This window comes from Desmodus rotundus, chromosome 8 (assembly GCF_022682495.2).
Source record: "Desmodus rotundus isolate HL8 chromosome 8, HLdesRot8A.1, whole genome shotgun sequence".
Lineage (NCBI taxonomy): Eukaryota > Metazoa > Chordata > Mammalia > Chiroptera > Phyllostomidae > Desmodus > Desmodus rotundus.
The window spans coordinates 50694614-50711832 of record NC_071394.1 but is presented as its reverse complement, the minus strand read 5'-3'; the positions used below and the strand labels follow the sequence as shown (position 1 = coordinate 50711832).

The window sequence follows — 17219 nt, the reverse complement described above, 5'->3', positions numbered from 1 at the left end:
TGAGCTCTTTTTACATAACTAGAAAGTTTATCTCCCCTTGATATGTTTATTGTGTCCCTCTTCCTTCCAAGGTCCATCTCCTTGACAAACAAGGCAAGTGTAAGGGTAGTTCTGTGTCTCTGTGCTTGCTCTCGTTATACCATTACCTCACGTTACAGGCTGTTTGCCTTGACACATCTGCAGGTTCAAGCCATGAAGTTTTTGTTTGCTTCGGCCTTCTTGTAAAGACATGTTTATATTCTCATGGTCATCTGGTTATATTCTCTTGTGCTCTATCTTCTGTACATAGTCATGTAAATTTGGACTCACCAGAAAAGTTTTGCAAAAGCACATTAGTTTATTTACGAACTACACTGTTCTCCTCCTCAAAAAAATTTTAAATTCTCCAATTTTTAATTATTTCTTGAGAAATGTTTAACCCTCTTCAATAATCTTTCCTTCCAGAATCTTTTTTTCTTAGAAGGAATACCACATTTTTTTCTCTAAAGTTTTAGTCTTCTAGATCCAAGGATTCTCATATGACTATAATCAAAGAATTGTCAGGAATCAGCCACAATCTTTGCATTGACATTTCTAAGAGAATAATTTAAGGCCTTTACCTATTTAGTATTATTACTATGTACTTAATCATTTTTTAGTGATGGAGTAAGTCATATCATTACTTTAAGTCTAAGATTCTCTCTTTTGAATATTTTTACCTACAGCTGTTGCATTTTTGTTCCTAAAGCATTTAATAAATATCTCTCATAGACTTACTGTTGGCTAAAACCTCTTGTCTTCCTGAATCTTGTTTGCCAAGGCAATATTTGTCTTAACTTCAATACACAGTGTGGTCTGTATTAATTCTGAGTAAGCTGTGTGTAGCAAATCTATTTTGAAAGGTCCGCCTTCAGGAGCACTTTTAAATAAAACCATATAAGAACAGGAGTAAGGATAAATTGTAGTCTATTTTTGTGAAATCCAATCTTATTTCTCCTCCTTTTATATATTTGCTCTGTGTGCCAAATGGGTGAGAATCAAAAGGTAGAATGCCATGCAGCATCTTTTCACTTTTGTATGTGCGTATTTGTGTGTGTGACTAGAAATGGGTTGGTGAAAGGTTCAGAACTTGTCCTCTCTGTTTCTGCTCCTTTCTTTCAAGTCAAAGCTCAGGATGTGGCATCTCAAGTTGATGTGCAACTGTGGCAGAGATAAGCAGTTTGGGTAGCAAACCACTATTGAAAAAGCTTGCAATTTATCCATACTGGACATTTTTTTCTGTCCAGTGGTATATTTTTCACATTAGCTGTTTCTTAGGATTAGCAGACCAGTGCAAATCTTGTTTCATCCCTCTCTGGGTATTTAGTGTACTACCAAGCAAAGCACAGATTAACATATGCTTACTCAGGATTAAGGAAGATTTTTTTTTTTAACTCTTTTATAGGCAGTAAAATAGAATCCACAGTCGATTCAATGGATGGGCTTGAGTTTTTTTGTGTGTTTGTTTGGTTTGGTTTGAGGTTTTTTGTGTGTGTGCCAACAGGAAATCCTAAACATTTAGTCCCAAGTTTCTACAGATTTTGGGTTAGCTTCATGAATGTCAAAAGGCAAATAGCAATAAACTATTTTACCATGTTCTTAATTTGCCTCGATCACTACAGTGCTGCATACGATTGCTCCATGGCAAAGAAGAGGAGAGCTGAAGAGCAGGCCTTGGGTGTTCCTGTCAACAAGAGAAAATCCTTGCTGATGAAACCCCGACACTACAGCCCAAACATGAATGGCAAGGAAGAGCGTGACTCCAGGACCGAGGCGGAGGAGGACGATGGCCTCCTGGAAGCGGATGCTCACCCTAGCACAGGTAGCAAAGAGCAGCCCAAACTTATGTGGAACACACAGCTTGTATGTTACAATTTAGGAACAAAATTAAACATTCATTTCACTCACAATCCATTCTTTGAGGGCTCATCTCTTTGATCCTTACTCAAGGATATATTTATTTATTTTAAAGAGAGAGGAAGAGAGAGACAGAGAAACATCCATCGCTTGCCTCCCAGACATGCCCCTACTGGGGATGGAAACTGCAGACTAGGTAGTGCCCTGACAGGGAATCGAACCTGCCACCATCTGGTGTATGAGAGGACACTCCAACCCAATGAGCCACTTAGCCAGAGGTACTGAGGGCTGATTTTTATCTGGAACTATGGCATGTCTAAAGACAAGCACCAGAGAGTCCTTTCCTAAGTTCATTTTCAAAATGCAGGGTTGGACTCTGCCTCCTTTTGAAGAATGTAAAAGATACTAAGCCTTAAAGTTGAAGAATACCTTGACTCCTAAATAGGGTAGATGTCTAATGCTGAAAGAATCTTTCAAAATAGAAGGACAAATTTAAGCTTTAAGATTTTTAAGATATAACATACATAAAACATCTGTTTTTATTTCAGAAACATATATAGAATTATTTAGTTATACTTGGTGATAACAACATGGACCAATGCAGGTGAACTGTGACCTTAATATTTTCAACATTTTTAAAATAAATATTTATAGCAGTGGACAGCAGAAGGGACCTAAACTTGTTGATCTAGCATCTCCTTCCATAGGAAAATGATATATTATAGAAAATGTATCACTATGCCCATTATTTTCAAAATAAATCATTTTAACTTACTCATAAGCACACACTGTTTCATGAATTCAATTCTTCAGTCATTCATTAAATGCCGTTTGCATTCTAAGTGATCTGTAGTTACAATTTCAGAATTTTTGGATGTTTCTCCTCAGGTCACAGTTACTCCCAATTGTCCCTGACAGTCACAGTGCTTCTAGGAATCAGAATATCACCAACCACCTCATGCATGAGGCTGAAATTGAAGGACATGCAAAATATCTCAAAAAATTCATGGAAAAAAATGGAAACCTAAATCTTATCTTATTAGAAAGTGAAATTAGGTGTATGGGTGTTCTAGTAAATAAACTTTTTTTTCAAAATGCAACATTATAGGAATCAAAATATACAAAATATATTGGTTTTTGAAAAGAATATATTATACAAACCAAAGGTAATGAGCTTTAGATCATAAGTATCTATTGTATATGGAATTATAGTAATAGTAGTAGTAATAATAGATATTAACAGAAAAGATGTAAAAGCATATTGACGGAATGAGCACGAATATCAGATCAGAATCAACAGATCTCCAGTAATCTGGGCTTGCAAGTAGTTTGAGATTCTGTAGTTAAAACAAAATTGTGTTCTGATTTGTCAATGTTTAAGTAAATCTTCTGACTTTTCTATATTTAACATATGGCTTAAAGCCTGCTGGCTGATCTGTAAATTATAATCATCCATGACTTCTTTTGTTTCCTTGAGCTGGTTAGAATTTTCTTGATTCATGAAAATTGCAGTTTGAATCTAGAAAGTCTTTGAATCAGTGTGGTTAGATGAACTATATCTATTTCTGTCCACTGATTCTATTATAGGTGTGATCAACATAGATGCTTAATATTAACCAAGAAAATATATTGTCAAAATGTACTCAGCTAAAATTTCAGTTATAAACACTACTGGACATCCATGTTCAAGTTCAAAAATGTTACCTAGTATTTATATTTAGTACTAGAACCACCACTAATAACAATGAATATGCTGAAATTCTAGCAGTAGTGGCCATTGTTTTTGAATTTTTAATATATTCCAGGCACATAAATTATATCATTTAATCTACCCAACAATGACATGATATATGCACAATTGTGGACACAATTTTACAGATATGATCATTAAGGACCAAAGAGATTTAATGTTTAAGGTAATGCAACTTGAAAATATTAAAAAAGACATAATTACAAAACAGTTGAAAGACAAGCGAAATAATTATTTCTCAGCTACCCATGCTTCATAATCTAATTCTCTCAAAGCTCTGACTACCTTTAGAAATCAGACTGGGCAAAGTTCCTCCAACATTAAATGATCATGTCCAGAAATGGCAGATCACAGGTGCTTCTATCCCTGGTCAAAAGAGCAAAACTCTAAGTTATCTTGAATCCTTTGAGGAAGTTACCCCTCACCCTCCAGGAAGAAAGAGAGCTAAGGCAGGGCCCAAAGCCAGTGTAAGGGCTTTTCATCTCTTGTCTCGTGGATTCCTGGTACCCCAAATACTTTACCTGGCCAGGTGTGTGCTCAGTTGCATCGTCATTAGTTCAGATGATGAAGAGAGTATACAAAGCTCATGAAAGCTCAAATCATGAGCTTGTATCCATTTAATGGCAAAACTACACCCCATTCCCTCAACTGGCTATCTTTCAAAGAGCTGTGGTATTATGCAGGTGGATGTTGAGGGCCATGGACAAAGCCGTGAAGATACATATTCTTCACTGGAGCAAAGAGACTATCAGTTGGTAAGACAAGCATACACTTTCCCAACACAGACAAGGAAAGAAGGGTCAACTCAAAGTGAGATGAACCCACCGTGGAACCCCCCATTTATGATTCTAGGATCTCTCAACAAACAACAAATAAGAGAAAAGCCACTCTAATTTTGAATGTTAAAAGGCAAATTTATTTTTCAAGACTTCTTTGCAGCAACTTATATATATATAGAAGCCTAGAAAACTAATTTACCTGTGAAAGTAACTTAGTTATAGAAACAGAACAAAAATATAATTATAATAAAATGGAGTTATACTTAAAGAGCCTAACACAAATGTGTTGCAATTTTCAGAGGATTTCTTTTGTTTAGGTGTTTTGATGCAAAAGAGCTGACATACTGGCAAGAATCCATTAGTATAGACATTCTAGGATTACCAGTACCTCAGGGTAGAGACTTTGGTTTAAAATCAATAAACAGATGTGAACTTTTACACATTAGGCAAAAATGTTTATTTTTTTCACTCTACAAGGAAGTGTCCCAGCTCCAGCCCCTTCAGCCTTCACCACATTGTGAAATGTACTCAGGACCCAGCAAGGGCTGTCCTTGGTAACTGCCCAGCTCTCTGACTGCTCCTGGAAGTGCCACTTAGGAATTTCCTGACCTATATTGTTGTGGCATTATGAAAGTAGAGGTGGAGTTATTTGTTAGTTTTTGCTTTATTGTCATATTTGTTTTCATATATTTTTATTTATAATTTTGGAGTCTGTAAGTTAGCTAATATTCCCTCTATAAATTATATGCTGATATCTCCTTTATAAATTCATTCTTGAAAATATTCAAACCTGAGAAAATAATAGGCTACTAGGATTCTGAACAGTCTCCTCAGGGTTTCTGATGTTGTAAACACCAGCTGTGATATATGTCATTACTAGGCTGTGGAATCTGGGGGTAGCTTGTTACAGAGGGACAAGCATGGAGCTGGGAGGTCATGGCCCTGGTCCTAGATCTCAGGCCCCTACTGGTTAGCTGTGTGATCTTGAGTACTCCCTTAGCTATTTAGAACCATAGTTTCCCTTTTGTGAAGTGGAATAGAAGGTATCTTTCTTGAGTTATTGTGAAGATTAAACAAAACAAAGAATTGAACACCATGCCCAAAACATATCAGTTTATTGTCCTAGATCATCCAATCATTGGATAATTGGATCCAATCATTGGATCATCCTCATTTTAAAGATATGGAAAGATAAGGACCCAGGACTCACTCACAAGACATGGTCCTGATAAGGTCACTCAGGCAGCTGGAGGGGAGCTGGCCACACATCCCCAGTCTCTGGACCTCACACCGGTAAAGGTTTCCCTCCACATTGTGCAGTTTTCCAGGGCAGTTGGTGAACTTTGCCACAGCATGTGTGGCGTGGGTGTTAACCTGGCTGAATTTTCTTTGCACTGCATATTGTACCATTTCACAGGGCTTTGTCTCACTACTTAATTCTAAATAAAAAACAAGCCCCACTTCATTTATGTGGTGGGCCCTGTGTATTCTCTGCCTTTACTACCGTTTTACTACCATCTAAAATAGTATCTAGTGAAGGAGGAAGAGAGGCATCATTTACTGAATACCTGTTGGGTGTCCCCTGCTTTCCATGGGCTCCCGTGTGACGTCTACAGTGTGACGCCTACAGTGTGCCTCACTGTATGAGTAGGACGCCAAGATCACAAATGTTAAAGGTCCTGTTGTAGTTTGAACAGAGACAAGTGCCAGGCCTAGAATCAAACCTAGGCGGCACTGACTTTAAGGGCAGGTATCTTTTAGTGATTTCAGTGGCAAAAGTGCGAAAGTCACTAGTCCACCAGGGAACATAGAAACACACCAGCATGAAAAAAATAGGCAGCCCATTACAAAGCTAGAACAAACAAGTGTCTCATCACAGATCTGTCAAGTGAGAAAGCTCACTCAAGTTTTTTTTCCTTATAATTACAGCGAAAGCCAGAGGGGCACGTAGGAAGTTGGTTTGCAGGTTTGCAGACCATCCCTGGAAACTATCGCTGGCGATGCACGTAGGCACGGCTATCGGCAGGACTCCTCTTTTTCTGAAGAATAATTAATAAATATTTTCTTTTAGCATATAACAAACAGTTGAACCAAGCAATTATGTAAACTGGAAATGACCCAAAATGCTAGCAGTTGGCAGCAACACAGTGAAGTGCATTGTCGTGCACATGTGCATTTTTGTCACTCCTGCCTCTCTGGTGATCTGCACTTAATAGGAATATTTTAAACTATGTAGCTAAGCAACAGAGGTAATTGTTGCTTTCTAGAGCTTTTGTTAGCACTCTACCACAGCCCAAATATGCATAATTAGGTATAATGTCTATAAATCATTATTGTACACATGTGGGTAGTTAAGTGGAGTGAGAGAATAGTTCAATGAATTGAGCATATTCACTGAAAATGCTTTTTATTTGTTTTCTGTAGTTCATAATACTTTAAAATTATCATAACCCTTTACACTTTCTCTTAATCACCAACCGTGATATTGAGAAAAACTTCATTTGCATTTTAGACTATGTTTAATATATTATTTAAACCTGGAGTTCCTCTGATATGAATTCAGGAGAGGATAGACCATCCTATCAAATATTATGTGCTTGTTTATCCAGCCTCTTTTCTAGGAAGTAAAATGTTAAATTTTTCAGTTTATGTTGAATAGATCCCAACAAAAGACTGCACCCTATAATCAGCATTATTTAAAGGGGCTAGTGTTGTGACTAAATTCTTCCCTTCATCCAAAAATGCTTTTAGTTACTATGGCAATATTTACTTGATCCTGGCAGTCCAGTGTTGATTTAGGGAGATAATTACCAGAAAGGAAGATGATGGAGATGTATTTTTGAGTGTCCTTGTCAGAGACAATGTTTATTAAAAAAATTAAATGAGACAAAAAAAGGCTCATTGTCTTCTGCACAGACACCCTCACCCACAGCCCTCACAGTGGATGGCTGTGCTTTCCCTCCAAAGATGTTTATTAACACAGAATGCACTTCTCTTGGTGTCTGTAGCAGTCTTCAAGGTGGCTTATTATTTTATGTTGCCCATCCCCCATCCTGCCTTTTGAGACATAGAAATGGTCCTCCTCCTTCTTCTTTTTTTGTTATAGTGTTCATTAAGAGCAACACTGATGGGTTGTCTGGTGCATTTCACAGCCTGGTGTGTGCTGGGTGCCCTCCTCCCCAGAGTATACCTGGTGCTGGCCAAGGATTAGGTCACCAAAGAAGCTGCACCCTCAACTGGTGTGTTTGCACTGGGACACACACACACACACACACAAGGTCTTATCACCCTACCTGGGCCACAGCCAAGGATGAAACGGGCAACACTAACAACTGCACTGGAACAACAGAGGGCCAGTAGACTGCCCCAGACAGCCCGGAACTCGGGAGCCTCTTCCTGGTCATGGGGCTCCTTGACTGTCAAGACTGCAGTGGGCTCCGTACAGCATCCTCTGACCATCCCCATCTCTTGTCTCATTTGCTTTTTACACACATGCACAAAGTACCAGACCAGGAAATGTGTTACTATTTAGGATATTTTTCGATCGTGCTAATTTTCCTATTCACTTATATTCCCCTCAGCATGGAATTTTTGCATGATGATTAGGAAAGTAGTCAGGAAGTCTTGAAAGCTTCCAAACTTTTTTGGTTTTCATCATGTGCATGTATTTTATATGTTAACTAAAATTCCCTAAAATCTGAAAATATATTGGAAACACTACAAAGGTAGAAAACATAAACCAACTAAACTTTGAAAATATATTGCCATGCTCACAGAGAAATCTGATGACTGTTTCCTTCATAATGTATATTGTTGTAGATATTTGATTTTCTTCTAGGTGGCTAGGGGTGCAAATATAAGAGGTACAGTAATAATGATTTCACATTCAACATTCTGTTACTGTTATATATTTATTTCAGTACACTAGAAGCACTCTGTTCTTAATATACTGAGAATTCTAATAGCTCATTTCTTTAAAGGTGATTCTCATAATATGAAGGTCTAAGCTTTGTTTTGTTTTGTTTGTTTTAAGAAGTTGTATATTTCCCCCTAATGTTTTAAAAACTGATAGAACCTTCATATTTACATATTTCATATATTATATATACATATGTATATATGTATTATGTATATTTCCTTAAAATATTTTTGAAAATGTTTCTTAAATAATTTAAAATTATTAAATGAATTTAAATAATGTTCCTTAACTATGTTTTATTCTTGCTTTTTAAATATTGGTTTTCTTTTTCCATAGAAGAAATCATGATAAAACCTACAGATGAGAGTTTTCATTCTACTGCACAAGACAAGTCCAATGGGAAGGAAGACAGATACGGCTGTTACCGAGAGCTCGTGGTCAAATCTTTAATGCACTTGGGGAAATTTGAAAAAAATGCATCTGTTCAGACTGTAAATGAAAACTTAAATGACAGCGGCATCCAGTCTCTAAAAGCAGAGAGTGATGAAGTAGATGAGTGCTTTATGATTCATTCTGATGATGGAAAAGACAAAATCAATGACTCCCAGCTGAGGTTCTGCTCCTCCGATGACAATGAAAGCAACTCTGAAAGTGCAGAGAATGGCTGGGACAGTGGCTCCAACTTCTCAGAAGAAACCAAACCACGTAGAGTCCCAAAGTATATTTTAGTGGATAATAGCAAAGACATATTGGAAGTTACTGAAATAAAAACTGAAGGTGACAAATTTCTATCTTGTGAAAATAGGTGTGATTCTGAAACAGAAAGGAGAGACCCACAGGATGCTCACATGGAACCACTGGATGGCAAAGCCCAGGCCTCATTCCCTGGGGCTGAGGAAGATGATAACGAGTGCCTGGCAGCAATGACAGAAGAGTCTGTGGACCTGGAGAAAGCAAAGGGGAACTTAAGTTTGCTGGAGCAGGCAATCGCTCTGCAGGCTGAGCGAGGTTGTGTTTTCCATAACACCTACAAAGAGTTGGACAGGTTTCTACTGGAGCACCTCGCAGGGGAAAGGAAACAAACCAAAGTTATTGACATGGGTGGAAGACAAATCTTTAACAATAAACGTAAGACATGTTTTTTGCATTTATTTTAGAAATAAAATTGCTTTAGGGCTGGGGAAAAAATTAGTTAGACTTGATTACTTCTTCCTGATAGCTTTTTTTGACAACTGAACACAATTTAAAAGCTAATTTGTATTATAAAATGAGCAATTTTGTTTTGTTTTCCTACTCTCTAAATTGTTCTCAGAACAAGTTTGGTCAGTTTTGCAGTGTTTTCACACATGATAAAAGAATCATTGCCTCTATTTCTTTTAATTTGACTGCTGTTTAAAAGTATATAGTACTTTTTAAAAAGTACTTTATTGGGTATTAGAAGTATGTTAGTATTTATTGGATTTTAAATCATTGTATTAATCAAATCAATTCCAGGAATTTATTTTTAATTTCCCACCCTCCTTCTGGGATTATCTGACTGTCTTTAAGCTTCAAAATAATGTCAAACTACTTGAAAGTCAGGCAGGATGATCTATCTGATCCTTCTCAGGATAAACGTGGCTGCTAATCCTTTCATAAATCTATGCTATTTGCAGGCTCTCTAACTCAGGGTCCACAAATATCGGGGCCAAACTTGAATAAGAGAGTAAATATGCTTAAAATTGTTCCTCGAACTTTAGGAATATTGTGTCCTCTCTACCCTAAAGATAAACCCCCTTCCCCACCCCAGACCCAGCCTTGCACTAGGTGGGCCCAATGATGATTCTTACAGTTAAGTGGAGTTTCACAATGGTGGTACTTAAGTGCCTAGAAGGCTTGTTTTTTTTCCTAGATGGGTATTTTCAAGGTCCCATCAGACTCACTGCTCCAGAACTTGACTTTTTTTAAAGCAAGTTTGTCAGGTGACTCTTGGAAACCCTAAAATCCGGTAGCCACAGAATTAGGGAAAATCAAGGTTGTGGCCCCAAAGCTGTGCTTATGAGAGATGTCCTGGTTGCTGACACTTATGCAGAAATGAGTGATATATTTTGTCATTTTAAATCCATTTTAGTACTTATCTGAAATCTTGTCTGATATGATCTTGCAGCTCAGAGCTGAGAAAACAAAAAAAGAATAAAATAATGTCATGTAGTAAGTAACAGGATAATGCCATGCAACATACTACCAGGGCTAGGATGGGGACAGAATGTTAATGAGTAGTGTATGATTTGGGACAGGATACTTACCTAGCTCTCCTTACTCCACTAATATGCAACTGTTGGCTTACCTGTGTGTTTTCTTTTTAAATGAACTCAAAATCAGAAAAAACAAAATTTACTTCAAATTCCCCCAACCTGTAATATACTATATTTCATTCAGTCTAAGATACAGGGTTTCCCAGTTCAATATCTCTGAAATCAGAATGATGTGCCATGATTTAATTTGTTTTTTTTCTTTCTTATCAGTACACAAAATGATGATGCTCTTACAATTAATGAAATCTTCCAGCCAATGAAATTCCTTATTTGGAGAAATGTTGACTATTTGTGCTATATCTTAAAATACTTGATGATCCTTTGGTCAATTCTGTAGAACTTTTGAAACTTTTTCTGTTTTCAAAAATTAACAAGGTGATAGAATCTGTGCTTGTAGACATAGGTCATGTTGGGCATTTACTGAATTACTCATAGGACTGTGAGAGTCAATAGTATGTCTTATTGTATAGAGCATGGTCCTGCCTTGGTGTGTTAAAAGCCTATGCAAGGAGATCCAGAACAGATTAGTATAAAATAGAGGGGGAAAAATAGTGAAACTCAGGGAAACTATAGACTTATCTTAGAGAATGCCTACAGAGTCCAAGTTGAGTATTCACTTTCCTGTTCCTTTTTCCAGATTTGGGAGGCAGTAGGGTAAGAGATGCTTTTTTCTCTGGCATGCATTCCATGCTTCTAAGTCAACACTTTTTCCAAATGATAGTCATGCTCTTCAAAATACCATCCTAGTTTTCTGTATGCATTGGGCATGTGACTGCTGTTAATGAGAGAACAGTAGGACTTTAAAATATCATTTTATCCAAGCCTTCAGATGAGTCATCAATTCTAAAATAATTTTTTAAAAAAGTTTGGCTATCCTGTTGCTACTAAGCATCTAGTGAGCCTTTAGGTCACCATATAAGTAGAGTCATCATGTAATCTATTGTACAGCATAGGGCACTAGAATGAAAGGGAGTGATATCAACAATCACACGTGTATATCAGGTGTGAATAGGACAGTCACAGACAAACCAGGATATAAGGTCACCAGGGTATAAGGTCATTATGCAGCATTTCACAAAGAAAATCAAAGAGAAGCCAGGAGGCCTGCGAGTCACTGGAGCTCTGGCTTCTTATCCTGCAAACAGGTTCTGCCCTATAGAGCATTTCATCAGCATCTTTGTTTCACCCACAGAGAAGAGGCTGGCAGACAAAGGTGCCTGATGGACTGTCAGTGGACCACACCTGGTCAGGTGCCAGCCCTGCCTTATCTCCCACACCCTCTCTGGCTTCCTGTAGACAAATAGTGTGGCAAGGAGGAGAAACACTCGACGCCAAACCTTTCAATATGGTTTAGAAATGTGTCCTCACCTGGATGAGATCCAAGAGAGGAAAGGCACCAAAATACACATTGCTGCTCCTTTTTTCTAATTCACTCTCACACGGTGTCAAACCTCCTGATTTCACTATCATCAAACTTCTAGGAATATGACTAACGGTTTACAGAAAGTACATGCCCAAATCAACTTGAAATTGGGCAACATTTTTTAATTAAATGAAATCTATATCCTTACAAATCATAGAATATATGTCAAAGCTCTTAATATGCCCTTTTGTCTCTTACAGAAAACAGAGATATTCTCTTTATCATTGCATTTAAATCCTGTCTCTCATGAAACAAAAAGGCCTGCTACTCAAGGGATCCCTACCTATTGGCTGTTCATTTCTCACAATTTACAGCTTGCTTTCTGCTCCTCCCTCCCACCCCACACCCTCCCTGCAGAGCAACTTGAAGGATCCTTGGTTCCTTCCCTATGCTGAAACCATGCCCCCAAATAATCACAGTACATTCAACATGTTGTGCCCATCCTCCCAGGACCATTTATAATCCAACCACTGGAGTAGCACCTCTCACAGAGCTGTGTCTGTGCGCTGCCATCTCCTGCCCTGGAGCCAGCTGTGCATCGGGGCCAGGCATGGAGAGGAGCACGAGTGCCCTCTGCGTCCCCCAGGCAGACCTCTGCCCCCAGTCCCATAGCCAGCAGCTTTCTAGTGGCAGAATTATACATTATTTATGTTTGCACTTAGCACCAAGTGTGTTCATTCCTGTTGATACTTCATGTTCTGAGCAGCCTGCAGCTGCCTCCATCCCCCTCTGGTCCTTTTTCCTGAGGCCCCTGAGGGGTCTGCTTCCAGTTCCTGGAAATGCCTGAAGGCTGAGTGACAGCCACATCCCAGTGACTGGTGTATCATTCCATGCACCAGTAAGGGGGCAATTTGGGCTACACCAATGCATTTAAGTTCATCTGCCATCTCAGTCATGAACATGAAAATTCTAAAGAAGCCCTCTGTTAGTTCTAACCTTGTCACTACTCATGTTCTTGTTTATTTTATACATTTAGATAACCCTTTAACCTTCAGCGATGTGTGTGCCAGGAGGTTGAAACCCCAAGTTGTCGTCAGCCTTCCCCTTTTAGGCTGCTGTCCATGGCAGGCTGACAAAATGAGTTACACAGTGTCCCTGTTCCCTGCCTGGCTGCCCCTGGGGTCCCCACCCCCACCCCATGTTCCTGGCAGTGATCTCACACCACTCAAGGCAACCTCCACTCTTTGTACTTCCATTTTCTGCAAGTCTCCCGCAAGAATGTTTCTTTGTCAAACCTTCTTCCTGTTGCCTTCGTTTTTAGTTTGCATTCAAAGTAAAATCCACAGCTCCTTTTCTGTAGCCCCTGCGTATTGATCCAAAATGGCAAACCATTGGTGTTTTGGAAAATTGGGACTCAGCAGCCTGCCAGTTGGTTGGCGCCACACAACACACCATTCTTGATTCCCTATCCTAACTCTTGTGGAAAAAGGTTCCACACACATCCAGGAGCAGCCACTGGGACCAAAAGCCTGGGGCGACCTGCTTCGTGCGTGACAAAGCCAGCGATGTCTTTCTCAGATATGATGGCTTTTTTGTTTTGTAATTTTGAACCTGGCCTTTTCTAGCCTCTTTCAATAGGAGACAGTTTTTGGTTTAAATAAATTCTTTCTTCATTCTCACTTTTTTTTTCTTTTCAGGAGCCTGTGTATCCTATGGAATTGCTTTTTCATAATGGGGCTCTAACTACAATCTGTGACATGACAACTTGAAACCATCTCTGTATTTTAACACTCCCTTGCCCTGTATCAGCCTTGGCTTAGGAAACCAAGAAAATTGAAAACACTTTTTTATGTTTCCACAGGTCTTAGTTAAGGGTCTTTATTCAAGGTAATGTGAAAAGAATGTTTATGATAAAACTGAATAAAGTGAGAATGTCACCCTGCAAGGCCACTCTATTGAAAGGGAAGGGAAAGAAGAATAACCAAATTAATCTCTCAATTTTATTTCTCTGTAGATTCACCAAGGCCTGAAAAGAGGGAGACCAAGTGCCCCATCCCCGGGTGCGATGGCACAGGACATGTGACAGGGCTATACCCCCACCACCGCAGCCTTTCGGGGTGCCCCCACAAAGTGCGGGTTCCCTTGGAAAGTGAGTACTGCTTAGCCCTAAAGGAAGTAGATGCCTTATTATAAATTCCACCACATCTCCATGTTATCCTCTTTCTCCTCTAATCTGGAACTAATAATGGAAATATAAAGTTTTTAAAAATTTTATCAAGATAATTTTCATCTAGCCTGGTGTTTAAAATATATATTAGTGTATGAACAGAAAATGTAAGTAGTGTCAGGCCCATAGATCAGGAGATGATTCACACTGAGCAGATAACTTGCTACTCATCGTTCCCAAGAGAAGGGAGCAGGCCTCACCAGGCAGGGCCATGCTGGGAAGTATCAGAGCCAGTCAGGGGGCAGAGTGAGGGGGGAATTGTGGGCAAGAGCCTTTATTGTGCTTTTCATGGGAAGAACAGAGTAAGCAGACTTAAGATTGGCTAGTGTGAATTCTTTCAGTGGGCTCTGAGGTTTGGGGCCTGTCTGTAGTTGTCTCATACCTGGCCATGGAAGATTAGGGCAGGTCGAGATTGTCCTATAGTACTAGAACCTAATGAAAGAGGCATTTGGGTATGGGCTTAGAATTGGGTGGTTTGCATCTGAAAAGTCTTTACTGTCTGTAGGAATTAGGTAGCCCTGGGAGGGGCAGTCTCCCTAGGGGTAGCAAGGCCCTGGATGTTAAAGTATCACAATACAGAAAATAGAAGTCATGGTCCTTTCTTACTTGGAGGCATGGTTTCCTTAAGCCCACATGGAGTGTTGTTAGCTTCAGTGCATCATTTAAATATGGAAAGTGCATCACTTCACTGATGTCCTCCCTACCTGCCTCTGCACTTAGGGTCACGTGATGTCTGTGATGTTGTCCCAGGACATCCTACAGCAGCTGAGGGCCCTGAGCAGGAGCAAAACTGAGTTTATCTCCCCACCTACATGCCCACTGTGAGCTAGGAAACTGAAGGAAAAGGAAAAGACTGCCTCCTAAGTTTTCAAGTATCTCCGTGTTTTATCTTCTACTTCTTGAACCTACTTACTGAAATACCTCTTGGGTCGTACAAATCACAGTGATGGGGGATGCCTCAACATCACCCTTCTCAAAAGTTTTTTTTTATTTTTTTTCAAATCACTGTTCCAAATCAGCTCAGCACTGTCTCACTGGATTAGCAGTTTCTCAAACTGATTGCCTCAGCCATACTCTTTCACCAATAATAAATGGCAGTGGCGATGAGGAGCAGGAAATGATGGGCAAAGAATCAAAATAATGTCTCTTAGAAAGTAAAGCAGACTGTGTTCAGAACTTCACACTGTGGGAAAAAGAACTATTTGACAAATCATGTTTTCTATTCACTCTAAGGAAAAGCATATACATATAGTAAGATTATGGGCTTTTCAGTTTAAGTTAAATATAAGCAGAATAGTCTCATTTAAGTCATGATAACACCATAACATGAAGTTTAGAAAACCCAAAACTTGGACAAGCTTGCTGAATTCAATTTTCGAGGTCCTTAAATGCTCATTTACTTCAACCCTAATAACTATGGGAAGGAGCATGATAGATTCAGTAACTAAATTTATTTGAATGCAAAGTTGAGAAATCAATTTGTTAGTGTGTTATATATTTATGGTATATTATCTTTCTCTTTTATGTGATATTTTGTGCTTAGTTCTTGCCATGCATGAAAATGTGCTCAAGTGTCCCACCCCAGGATGCACAGGAAGGGGGCATGTGAACAGCAACCGCAACACCCACAGGAGGTAATTGTCATGAGTTGCTAACCTTTTGCATTACAAAAAGAAGTGAGAGAGTCACTTTCCACAAAGAAAATAAGAAACTCACAATGTGTTTTCCAAATCCTGCATCCATATCAAATCCTTTACCACCTGAATACGAGGTAATCTCAATTGGTGCAAAGTAAACAAAAAAATGATCTCACTATTTACTTTCTTAGAAATGTTCATTTAGCAGTCAATTATGCTAACAAAAAACATTAAATTTGAAGACTAGGGTTACACATTCATATAGTCCTACAAGTAAAATATGTTCTCTTTTGCTTTAGAACCTCACCATGGCTGTTTTGACATTGAGAAGATTGCTTAGGACTTACCCTTAACCCCATTCTATGAGCAATAAAAGAGGCACCAAAAGGGCTGCAATATATACTGCAGTTTTGACTATAAATCAGGATGAAGCTAAATATTATAATGCTTCATGGAAATTCATCTCACTGAGATTTCAACTAACATAAAACATATGTGCATTTACATACAGATATATTGTGTTGATGTAAATATTTTTGGTGCAAATGCCAATGTTTTATGTGTATTTTATATTAGGTGTAGATTATGAGGTCAGGAGATACTATTTGATTCATAACCACATTGCCAGAAACATTCATATTCTATTCTTTGAATTTAATCTAAGACATCCGACAAAATCCCTTACATTTTCCTAGAGATCTGAAGATATCATTGCAATACCTCTAGTTGCATACATTGCAATTGGAGCGAGCACATCTCACTTAAAATATTATGAGGTTTCAGAATAATTTAGTTATTTGTCTCTTATGTAACATTTTTATTTAAAAAATGAGTTTGTTATCTACCACCTCTGAGATGTAGTTGAGGGACAAACGTTAACACTATAGTTTGCAAAACCCTTTGGGATCTCTCAGTATGAGAACGGTGCTAAGTGAACTATTAATATGACTTAACATTTAGTGTGTGCCAAGTATGCTGTGAGGTACATGCCAGAGAAAACTGTATCATCTTTTTAACTCAAATTCTCCTTTTTTTGGAAAACAGTCTTTCAGGTTGTCCAATTGCTGCAGCTGAAAAATTGGCAATGTCCCAAGACAAAAATCAGCTTGATTCTTCCCAAACTGGGCAGTGTCCTGACCAAGTTCACAGGTATGGCCCTCCTATGATGTCCCTGATACTCTACTCACACCATGCTCCTACACAATGGGTCTGTCACCTCTCATGTGCTAGTTCACTAAGGCCTGACCTCCACTCTCAGCTCCCAATGTCCATCTGAGAGGCTGGTCCAGTTGATCATACTGTCACTTAAATGAACTTCTAGACCCTCCAGAAGTTTCACTTGAAACTAATCTGTGTGCAAAAGTGACATAATGTG

At 38.7% G+C, this 17219-nt stretch overlaps 1 protein-coding gene across 1 annotated transcript in view; it reads left to right on the top strand.

The window, feature by feature from the left end:
* ST18 (ST18 C2H2C-type zinc finger transcription factor) overlaps nucleotides 1-17219 on the top strand; it is a 145158-nt gene that overhangs the window by 76247 nt on the left and 51692 nt on the right. Inside the window, exons 8-12 of the mRNA XM_053930203.2 lie at nucleotides 1641-1840; nucleotides 8660-9451; nucleotides 13995-14129; nucleotides 15751-15841; nucleotides 16889-16993. Of these exons, the coding sequence (XP_053786178.1) occupies nucleotides 1641-1840; nucleotides 8660-9451; nucleotides 13995-14129; nucleotides 15751-15841; nucleotides 16889-16993 (1323 nt within the window). The remainder of the gene's footprint in view (nucleotides 1-1640; nucleotides 1841-8659; nucleotides 9452-13994; nucleotides 14130-15750; nucleotides 15842-16888; nucleotides 16994-17219) is intronic.